At 36.5% G+C, this 11,987-nt stretch overlaps 1 protein-coding gene across 3 annotated transcripts in view; it reads left to right on the top strand.

The window, feature by feature from the left end:
* The first annotated feature begins 1,076 nt into the window (after positions 1–1,076).
* itprid2 (ITPR interacting domain containing 2) overlaps positions 1,077–11,987 on the top strand; it is a 47,643-nt gene continuing 36,732 nt past the window's right edge. For all 3 annotated transcript variants that reach the window (XM_035906638.2, XM_087852945.1, XM_006788124.3), the window contains exons 1-4: positions 1,077–1,207; positions 9,151–9,270; positions 9,764–9,901; positions 10,808–10,853. In XM_035906638.2, coding sequence (XP_035762531.2) covers positions 9,228–9,270; positions 9,764–9,901; positions 10,808–10,853 — 227 coding nt within the window. In that variant the 5' untranslated portion in view covers positions 1,077–1,207; positions 9,151–9,227. The remainder of the gene's footprint in view (positions 1,208–9,150; positions 9,271–9,763; positions 9,902–10,807; positions 10,854–11,987) is intronic.

The following is an 11,987-nucleotide window of genomic DNA, read 5'->3' as shown; positions in this document are numbered from 1 at the left end:
AAGTGTCTGAATTGATTTCTCATCAATCTGATCTTGAGCCAAGTCTAATTATTGACAAATGCTGTCTGATTAAAGTGTACTTCTCATAGCTGTTTTTCACCACACTGAGTGATCAGTCACAGCACCAGCTGGGTAATATAAACAAATGCTTATATTCAGGCCATGTCACAGAAATAGTTAAAGCAAAATCCTTCCAGTAAAGTCTGGAAAATCTGCTTTTTCTCCTTCTTTCAGTCATTCGGTTGCTGGTTGCGTACATGCTTTGGGTCCTTGTCTTGTTGCATGACCCAAATCTCATGTCATAAAGCTGCCACCTTGAAATTATCCTGATATTTCGCGCGTTTACTCAGTGGATGCAAGGTGTTCATGTCAGAAGGAGCAGCCCAAAGTCACAGTTAGGAAAAGTTGTATTTTTCTTCTGGATACATAAACCATATATATATATATATATATATATATATATTTATATATATATATATATATATATATATATATATATATATATATATATATATGTATATATATATATATATATATATATATATATGTGTGTGTGTGTGTGTGTGTGTGTGTGTGTGTGTACTTTTTTACATTTTAAATGATTAATAATTAATATATTTTGTATTCACTAACTGATCAACGTATTCTATTCTATCTTTTTAATTCAATGATTGTTGTTTTCTTTGGGATTAATAAAGTTCTGTGAAATTATTTCACAAAATAATTTTAATACCCAATCCTGCAGAAAATGTTGGTTACAGGGAGCCTTACAAGATCTTCTGTGACTAGTTAAAATGAGTTAAAGCAGTACTGTGAGGTTGTTTTTTACATATATATGTGTGTGTGTTTGTACTTCAAAAACAAGGCATTTGATTCTTTTAACCTCACTGGATTCTAGCTGATATTACATTATGTGTGCAGTCAGTAAATATTAAAGACAACAGTAGCCATTAAAGACGACAAGCTAGGATATGTGAAGAAAAAGGGGGTCCGGCAGGGGTCGCTGTTCCTCCACCGTACCCTTCTGAGGACACACCTCCTTCCCCCTGCCTTCCCAGTCGCCGTCCTCCCCCTCCTCGCACGCTACTTGTCACTGCTTCAGCAGGTTTCAGGAAGCGGAAGCGGGAATGTTGGAGTGTTTATTAGAAAAGTTTGGTCAACTTTGACACTTTGGGATTTGAGGCGCAAACTGCGGAGGAACATGACGGTGAGTGACCGGGGCGCTCACGGCGCCGCTGCCCACTGCTCTGCGGCTGTTTGAGAGTTTTGGTGAGGCTGCTGTCAGCCCTGTCCTTCGCGTCATAACAGAGCAGGAACGAGTGAACGGATCAACAAGTGGGCTTGATTTTACAGCAGGAGAAGAAAGTTTGCTGACGATTTAGAAGAGAGGCTGCGCAGGCTTGAAAAGTGGGTTTAAAGTCGGTTGGATGGTGTTCAAACCGCACATATCTGAAGAAAAGTGACCCTTCAGCGGGTGTAAGATAGGTCTTCATCTGTGCGTGAGTGAGTGTGTTGCAATATGTGGCGTGTTAAAAAAAAAGCTTATTGACTAACAAGCTGTCGGGCTGTGCAGTGAATTGCGGGCTCTGAAATGCTGCTGCTGTTTGTGATCACTTAAAGGTGTACCTAGTCCACATAGCTGAATGCAGGGTTACATTTCTGAAGGAAACTTTAGCATCAGATGATTTTATTAGTCAGCCTGCAGGGAGCTGATCAATAAGTTTTAGTTTCGGGTGTGTTTTTGAACCTTGGGAAATGCAATCAGTCTACAATCAAAATAACAGAATTCACTATGACGCGACACAGCAGAAAAGTTTACCAACTGATCATCAGCCTCCTTGTTAAAGTCTTATCTATGAAAAGTTCCTTTTTGTTTAGTTAAACCAAAATGATCTTTGGTTTACCTACTTACTTTTTTGCAATATATAAAAAAAACTAAGCTTATCTTTTTCTACTAATAATCATTTTAATGTTAATAACTTCAGGGTTTGTTTGTAAAAATGTATCTTATGTTTTTAAATGTCCACGTTACTGTAAATGCTGTGGGTCAGGCTGATATAGTAACTTATTAACAAATAGTAGTAATAATGTTGAAAAGACCAAACCTCACCATCATGCTCTTCAGGCTGAAATATGTGATTTAGTTTAGAAAATGGAAATGCTTTCACCTGCAGTGCATTCTGTGGCGTAGTTATGTAAAAGTACCAAAGCTACAAGTGGTGGAAGCTTCCTGAGTAAAGGATTTTTAAGTGCCAAAACTAGAGATGCCTAAAGTAGGCAAAGTACCTGTGGCGGTATGACGCGCTATTATTAGCAGTGATGTATTCATGTTTAAACACATTTTGCTCCAACTCAGGTGGTTAAGTTGGAGCTGGTTTCTGTTCTGTTTCTGCATTGTTGAATGTCAGTCTGCTGGTTAATTTCCAAATGCATTCACCGATTGCTTGGTAACATGTAAGAAATGTCAGTTTCTCACCTGCAACGCATTAAACCTTGAAATTATTCAGTAAATCTATTTCAGGGCAAGCAGTAAATCCCCACATTTATAGAATGTTTGATATTTTTGCATGAAAATGACCACAGTCATCATTTTTTAAAAGTATATAATAAAACTATTGTGAAGTTTTTATTCAGTATTTGAATTTACATTAAAACTAGTGTTAAATATAGTGCAGTAATTACAGAATATGTCTCAGTGCTCAACTCTCCCCTGTACAGATATGTCAAGTTGAACACGCCGACTTTATTTGTCCCCTCACATGCTTCACGAGCGTTCCACAGAGTAATGCTTCTGTTATCATTGCGCCGTGTACGGTGACCACGCCGATCCTGGAAAAAGTGGAGGCTTGTGTTGCGTTTTGCAGTTCGACCTCTGAGTCTGGCTTCTGTCAGAGTCGACAGGTTAACTTAACACTGAGGCTCGATATTCCTGCAGTCAGTGGGTCATCCTCTTCTCTCAGAGATGACTAGTTTACTTTCAGATAAAACAGAGAAAAGCCAGAAAAAGTTTATATTTTAAACAGAGTATTGGACAACCAAGATTTACCCTTGCTGAAATGTAATACAACTCAAAGAGGAGTCATTTCTTAAAGCTAAATGTGTCTTTTTTCCTTTCTCCAATAATAAATTTACGTATATTATTCAGTCATTGTTTTGATTTCCAGAACGTCCTTTTCCAGGGCCAGCTCAGATCTTGTAATACCCTAAAATAATATTAACTGAAATGACTTTTATTATAGAGATAAGAAATCCCAGAATAACTTTATTATATTTTTAAAGTATTTTTAAGTGTTTTAAGTATTTCATTAGTTCCTCATTCACAGTTTTCCTGTGCTTGAGTCATTTTTTAAAACATAATATTCCAGTTCAAAACTAGATCTTGAAGACTAGATATTAATATCTGCGCTGCAGTCACTTCTCAACAGTGAAGCAGATGCGAAAGAAATGTCGTATTTAAACTCGACATAGAGCTGAAATAAAGCCATTTGAATGATTTGAATGGTTCCTGAATGATTTTCGATATTAATTGATGATGCTGTTTTTAAAGCAGAATGACCAGATAATTCTCACTTATGGTCATCCTCTGCTTTTCTTTGTTTTATGTGTTGACCAAAAAAATCTTTAGTTTGGACAAAGGGAGAAATGAAGTGTAAATGTTAATAAGTAGTAATAACATCTCTTTGTACAGCACTTCTCGAAACCAGTGTTACAAAGGGCTTCACAGAAACACGGAATAAAAAAAACAAGGTGGGAGGAAATTATAAAAAAGGATTTGCATCTAAATTCAGATGGGACAGGCAAGACATCAGAATGTAAATAAGATACAGTGTGATTCCAGTATAATGAATATCTTAAAGACAACAATAACAATCTGTAAGGTAAAAGAAAAGATGGAGTTAAGCCAAAGATGTTTATATATAAAATCTATGCTAAAACGTACAAAAACGTTTCACAGTCAGTCATCAGCAGCGATTTAAAAGAAGACAGTCAAAAGGCGGTCATTCCAGAGCCGAGGAGCCCTAACTGCAAACTCTCGATCGTCTTTTGTCTATAAGCGTGAGGTGTGCGCTGGTTGACCTCCTTTGCTTATGTGCGGCCTTTAATGCATATATATGTCATATTAGAAATAACCAAAGTTAAATTAATTATGCCAAAAACTCAGTTATAGTTTTTTGTTTTTTGTTTTTTTTCTGCTCTTGGATCTGTATGATGTCACAGAGAGCCAATATCTCAAATATGGTCATATGAGGAAAATGCTCTGACTCTTAGAGCTACAATGGCTTGTTTAAGACTGTGGACCAACTAAATGATAAATCATATGAGGAAAAATAAGCGTTTTTAAACATTTCAGTTTTTATTGTCAGATATTGGAATCTTTAAAACGTTGGCATTTCTAGGTAGAAAATTGTGTTTAGTGATTAATATTCCAAATTGGATGCAGAATCCTTTTCTCTGCATCTTAAGTAGCAACATGCAGTGTATGAAAATGTAGACTTGACACTCCTGCATCAGCATTTACTAGTTTTTTTTTTTTTGTCATGGTCACTGCATTGTTGAGTTGACGGAGCTTCATAAATGCTGCTGCAGGCTTAGACTCTGCTGGTTCAGTCTGATGTATGACTTGCTTTAATGGAAGCTCTGTGACCACAGCATCAGCTTGTCTTGAGTTTTAAATGGAATTGTTTTATATTTGAAAAAAAAAATCGTAATTCAAAAGAGACTGTCGCTGGAAGTGTTGCGAATGTCAAAGCTGAATTCTGTAATGACTGCTGTTATCTCTAAAGGGCAACGCTAAAATTTCTTCATGACCTTCTTTAAATTATGAGGAACTGAGGGCACTCTGAGTTAAAGATGACTTGGAGGATGAAGAGTGGTTGACCTGCTAGCCACTGCTCCTGTGTCACTCTTGCTGTGTCACTGATGTGTTTTAAAGCAGCTGATTCATTCTGTCCGTGCTGTCTGTGTGCTTGCAGCTGTTTTCAGATTGTCCACTTTGTTTTGCATTTACAAGAGAATTCTAAAAATAGCTGTCCCTCGCTCACCCCTCATCTTTCTTTCTCTCTCCGTCTGTCTCTCTTGCTCTCTCTCGGACAGGAAGTTGTTCTGTTCTTCATTCTAAACACTCGTTTCCTGTTTCACACGTTCTCTTTTAGATTTGGCTTTATGCTCCTCCAGGCTTCTGCCTCTTCCTCTCCATCACTCTCCTCCTCCCTTCATTAACTCCATGAGCACTATTTGACCTTTAGCTCAGAGCTTTAGTTTTTAGTGGGTAACTTTTTACACAGTGGACTTTATCAGTAAAAGTGACTCAGCACAAGAACTGTTAGAAACTTGGTCCTAGGTGTTAAAATTGTGAATACTCGGCTCTTGTAAGTAAAGTCGGGTCAGTATTTGGAATAAAAAATGAATAGCTGCGCAGCAGGATACATATACCATACAGTTACATTCTGAAAGTCAGTAAATTCCTTTTGAAGTTGTATTATTTACTGTGAAATGTAAAGGTAGCTGTTCATTAACTTGCCTGTGTTGATGATTAGCCACATTGCTAGCAAACTGCACACCAGCCTGTTAGCATTCTTGGTGTTATAGCTGTTTTGCTAAGTAGGCTAGCTAACAAATAATGCACTTAGTGAAGACCTTAAGATTTACAACACAACTATATTGGCACGCAGAGTTTTAATGTGTTTAGTTCTTTATTGTCTGGAAGCTTTTAAAACAGCATTTTAAGAAATGTAATATTTTGCTGTGCAAGTCACATTTTTCACCCATTCCTTCATGTAGAAATGGTTAAAAGCTGAAATGTTATAGGGTAATTTTAGTATTAATAGTTACGTAGCTGCAAAAAGTGAAAACAAAGTGTCACACAGAAAAGTTAAATTTGCATAGTTTTATTTTCATACTTGCTTTGGATTCTGCTCTAACTTGAAATGCAAAATGAAAGGCCCAGGTCCACCTATACACACATCCATATATTTTTAGTAGACAAAACATCAACTCCAGAGCGACTCCTGCATTCAGTTTACTTCTTAATCAAATTATTGTGTGACTTTTAAGTGGCACCATAGAGTACAGAAACAATCTGTGTGTGTTCATTTTGCTTGATAATGATCTAATCAACTAAAAGAGAATTTTACAACATCCGTTTTGACTCGCTGTTTGGGTTTGACTCCTATTTGTTTAAGAAGTGTTTGAGTGTGCGCAGTCACATGTACTTTTGGATTTGTAATTGTTTCTAAGGCTATTTCACCACATTGGCAAGTTGAATTTATTTAACTGAGCTTAAAAACTTTTATAGTCACCAGTCCGATTATCTTCATCAGTTCTTACTAACTGCTTACAGCTCTCTTCTCTCGGGATGTGTCTTGCCTCCCCCTTTTAATGCTTTCCTGCAGGATAGTTGCCTGCTCGCTCATAATGTTGATGCTTTTTGTCTTCCTTACATATTCTCTGGTGAATTTTGAATTCTGCAACTTTTCACAGAGTTAAAGTCATGTGACAGCTGGGGTGGAGGCAGGATTCCCGCAGCTGTCTTTATTGCAAACCTGAAATCTGTGTTACAGTTAACCTGTACGGTATACACAAAACATTATTTGCCATCAGATACCAATCTGCCCGTGTATTGAGGTTAAACAGTAACTGTGTCAGGTGCACATTGTTGTTTTTTCTTTTTTTGTATGCCATGTAATGCTAGGTGTTTATCAAAGTCAGTATTATACATTAAGAAATTCATATATTAATCTAAGATGCTTTTGATTGTTGTGTCCCAGTAACTGCAGCATTTTAACAGATTTTATTTTTAAAATTATAGATCTGAGAAGAAAACAAACTCAATGAAAATCATTTGTGTTGTTGCACAGCTGCATATCTTCACTTGTGCTCATTTCTGTAATTGGACTACTTGCAAATCCATTGACTCCCTTTAAAAAGGTTTTGATTGTCTTTCAGGGTGTTTATGAGCTCTGAAAAGGAAAATCCTTCAAATACACATGTAATGAGGTCAAATGCTTAAATAACAGGACAGATTTACTAATACTTAATAGAAAAACCCTCTTTTGGCTTTTTTTAAAAAAATTTTTTTTAAATTTTTGGATTCAACAACGAGGTGTTGGTTGTGGGATTTGTGCCAGTTGAACTCTTCATTTATTTGCAACCGAGTGGGAAACTGTAACAGGTGGATGGCTCAAAGCTGTGACCTTTCGTCTTATATCTCTTCCCTAAGCCCCTTTCTGCTCTTCAGTAACACTAGTACTTGTGAAACTGAGCAGAAGTAGGGGTTAGTAGACTGAGTGGAGACCGTCAAAAAGCAGCTAAAGACATTTTTATTTCAAAAAGCTTTTAATTAGACCAGAGTTTTTATGATGTATTTATGACTGTATTGTGTTTTTACCTTGTAAAGCACTTTGTGACACATGTCTGTGAAAGGTGCTATATAAATAAACTTTACTTACTTACTTACTTAGAAGTAGAATGTTAAGTTTTTAGTCACCTTTTGGCTGGGAGGTTGGTACATAATTAAAAAAAATCTGTTTTGGTTTTATTTATTTATTTACTTTTCTCAGCAGTGTGCACACAGAGTGATTTTCATGAAGATTTTTAGCTTAGGTTTTTATATATACCATATTCAAATGTCTGTCAAAATGCAGCTGTTAATTTGATTGTGTTAGTGTCTCAGACTTTAATAAATACAAGCAGCCTCACACTGCTTGCAGGAAAAAAACAGACGGATGCACCCATTTACACACCCTGGCGCAGTAACTTACCTTAATTAACAGACAAACGACTTGGGCTCTCATGGCAAATAACGTCTGGTGTTCTTCTACACTTGTACGGGTTGGCTGTTAAGTGCAGAGGAGCTGCTCTGGGTAAATTCTGTGCTCTGATGGAGTCTCAGTCCTCACCATTTCCTGCAATCCCTGTCCCTGCAATTTGCCTTATAGAAAATCATATTGATTCTTTTTCAGTGTCCTCTCATTTCTCTTCATACTGTGTCATTTTTGTTAGGAAATAACTCGATCCCTCAGTCCCTCATCATTTTTGAAAGACAGTCAGTAGATCACCCAAACTTTTTACACCTCTGGGTACATTTTTGCAGATGAATCATCACATTAGTTTGCCCTGTGTCAGCAGAACTGACACTACACTTCTTTGGTGAACCCTGACAGTAGATTTTTGCATGGGCCCTAAATATTATGATGACAGCTTTAACCTCTCATTTTTCTTTATTAACCAAAAGTTAATACTTTCAAGCAATTAAGCTAACTGTGAATATTATATTTTCTCTCTTGGAATAAAAAAAAAAGTGCACTATTGCACTGCGTCAGCACTGCATTTCTGCAGCTTAGACGTGTGTGTGTGTGTGTGTGTGTGTAGGTGTGTGTAGGTGTGTGTGTAGGTGTGTGTGTAGGTGTGTGTAGGTGTGTGTGTGTGTGTGTGTGTGTGTGTGTGTGTGTGTGTCAGTCAGCTCAGCTGGTCTCAGTGTGGATAACTTGTTCATCAATAATAAAGGCCACTTCTCTTCTTCTCATCTAACTACAAAGCAGCTTCCCTCTACTTTAGTCCTCCAGAACTGGTCTTTACTGCACAAATGGTAATTATCACAAAGCACATTAAAGTAAAGATGCAAAGTTTTCTGAAGAAGTCACTTGTGTAAGAATTGTTGTTAAACTACACCGTTGTTTGCTTTGTGCTAGGAGTTTACAACAAATTTTGTGATGCCATTTGGTTTTATAGTTGTAGATGCTCAGACTTGTCCCTTGTTTCCTATTGATACTAAATCAGGATTAGTATCTGTGTGTACACGTTCTTTATACTGTCCAAAAGTGATAGTTGTACTAGTGATTCAGATCTTTTATCTACTCTCTTGTGTACTGTATGTTTTTCGGTTGCATGTTTCAGCTAGAGCCTACTAATACAGCACAGCATCTGCTATAACTAATATTCTCTATTGTATTACTTTCCATGTATTATATTTTGTATTGCTTCTGTTTTGCAAGTGATCATTAGTAACTAACAGTTAAATACATTAATATATTTACTAACATCATTCATCTTTTCTTTATATAGTTGCTTTGTTTTCAACGATTCGTATTCATGTTTTAAGTGCATATTAAGTGAATTATTAAATATAAAAGTGTTTTTCTGTGTTTGCAGGTGTATGTTGTTTTTTGCTGATGTTACTGTAGAGTCGTCAGTCTTCTTTGACTGACTTCATCAAACCAACCAGAGAAATGGAGAGTGGAGCTCTGGCAATGGAAGTCAGTACTGGTCTAGGTGCGTCGCCTTTCTTTAGATTCAGAATGAATATACTGTAATAATGGGGAAAGCAGCTAAAATACTGGACTATCAATTAAACGCTTGAAATAACAAGCAATAATAATGAATGATTTCAAATTGGTTAGAAGAGGTGAATAAAAAATTGAACATCTTACCTCCAAAATAAATAAACATTTGAACTAATTAGTTAAGGGGATCACTTAGTAGTTGAACAAAATGCTAAAATAAATGGATAAAAAGTGTGCTGAAAATCTAGACATATTTACAAATATGTCATCTGATAACACACACTGATTTTGAAAGCAGATTTTCAGATTACTGGACACATTTGCAAGTCTTACTTTGTATTCAGAGACTCCGTTACACTCTTACAAATGTGATACTGCTGACAATTTAAACTATAGTTATAGAACCGTTCACGCACATTTGTGAGTAATTCTGGTTTTAATAGCTATCATGTTGACAGACGGTATGCTTGATTGATCCGTAGATTCCACATCAAGGCGTCAGGCCTGGGCCAAAAGCAGAGACTCCGTCTGGCAAGATTCGAACTCAGAACACCTCTTTGGTCCCCAGGAGCCCCAGCAGACCCAGAGTAATGGGAACACACAGGGACCCACACACCAGGGTTAGTTGAACTCAACTGTTTAGCCTCTGTTGCTAAATACTGTACCTAAAATACCCGTGTATCCAAGGTTTTACATTTGCTGACTTAATGATATGCTTTTATTTGTTTATGAACCTTTGAAATAGAAAAGGTTATAAATAAGCCTCTGTTCTAAAACATGGTGTGACTAAGAGTTAAAGATTAAACCCAAATTCTTATTCGAGATGACACAAAATGTGACTGAGCCGGAAAAAAGCAGGAATAACGTCTGCAGAGGTCAGGATAGAAAGCCAAAGACTTTTCCCAAAGACTTCTATCCATAGATTTCTGTTGGATTCAAGGTCTTTTTGCAGCTTTTAACTGGATACATTTAAACACGTTACTGTCCTACAGTCTAATAAAGGAGACGTGGAGATCACTTTAATTTGTCAGAAGATCAAAGTGAAATGAATTCTCATACAGTAAGTATTGTCGGGTGTGTGTTGTAGCCCTAATAAGTGTAACCATCAAATCACTTTACAGGCATATAAAAAAGCCTGATTGCCTTCTTATTGCAAAAAAACAAACACAGCAAAACACATTATTTAGAGTGTAAAGCACCAAAGTTTTAGGCCACAGGGATTACTTTTTATGCACTTTTGCCCACATTTAAAATAATGTGACATTCAATCATTATACATGTAAAATGTAAAGTTAGGGAAACCATAAAATGAATCATTATTTGTGGTCAGAGCATTGTGAAGAAAAGTTGGATGTGGACCACTTACATCTAAAACAGTGGAAACACAAACTGCAGACCAAATTACTGTAATGTTGAAATATCCTGATGTCTGGCACCACTATAATAGTTTTATAGCATGTTGTAATCACTGCACAGTACAGCACGCGCTGGTTTATTGCTTTAACATGCCCATTTCTTTCTACTAGGGCAAGTTCCTAACAACAAGATCGCCAGCTGGCTGAATGACTGCAGGTACAGTATTCTTTCACCACCTGATTAAATATCCTGTTTTCAGTAAATCTCTCACGTGCTAAAGCAGTGCACACATGCTAGATGATTCAGTCCAATAATTTAATGATGCCAGTTTAAAATGAATGTTTTTAAGGATGTAAGAAGTTTAAAAAAATAGGTTTGCTTTGTATCATATCCCACAGGTCCTTTATTATGTTATTCACATTTTTGTTCATAATGACCAAAATGTGCTCTTCTGTTTTTGTTGTAGTTAGTTCTTTTTAGAAAAACACTTTGAGTCCCTTGGACATACACTATAGAATAGAATAGAATAGAAAAGCCCCTCATTATTATTGCACATTTGCAAAGAAATTTAATTCCTTCAACCTTGCAGGAATAAAATATAAATGGCAAGAGAGCAGGAATAAATAACAAACAAGAGAAATTGATGCAATCAAAAGGAATATACAAAACAAGAGAAAAGGCAAACATTGGAGAACAGAGAGCTTTGCAGTTTTTGGTCATTTTGGCTCATGCTGTGGTAAGCTAACCGAAGCCAAACCGTGTGCTGTAACTTCCTGAAGCTGAAATGCTTAGAAAAACAGGATTTTCTTTCTTATTTTTAGGGAAAATAAACAAGAGTTTGTGGATATTTTTGTTCCAAGTTTTGTTTGACTAAAATTGCATTTGTATTTTTTTAATTGTTAATGATTTATTAAAATTATGGCATTATGGGCTTTTTCTTCTGCTTCTGAAGTGGGGCATTGCAGGAAAAATTATTGGATATATCCACTTTATATATAAACTGGATTGTGTTTTATTGCCGTTATCATTGTTAATTTTTCCTACAAACAATTTCCCCTGTACAGACACTTCGACTGGTTAAAAGTAACTGTGCATCTCTGCTAATCTAGTTTTGAGGGGCATGCTAGGAAGAAAGTTCAACATTAGCCAGGCTTTCTTTGCATTAGCTGGCTTGACAAAACCTAAAACCTCAGTTGGCGATTACGAGTAAGATGGTGGTTATCAACTTTCTTTGTTAGCCCAGGCTATCTGCTTGAGTGTATTTGCACACTTACTTGAAAGGGGGATTGATTCTGCGTATCTGAGCGCTGAAACTTTAAACTGCAGGCACATTAAAGGTTATTCAGAATT

Source organism: Neolamprologus brichardi, chromosome 16 (assembly GCF_056152115.1).
Source record: "Neolamprologus brichardi isolate AB-2024 chromosome 16, ASM5615211v1, whole genome shotgun sequence".
Classification (NCBI taxonomy): domain Eukaryota; kingdom Metazoa; phylum Chordata; class Actinopteri; order Cichliformes; family Cichlidae; genus Neolamprologus; species Neolamprologus brichardi.
The sequence above is the reverse complement of the archived record's forward strand: the minus strand, read 5'-3'. Positions and strand labels throughout refer to the sequence as shown.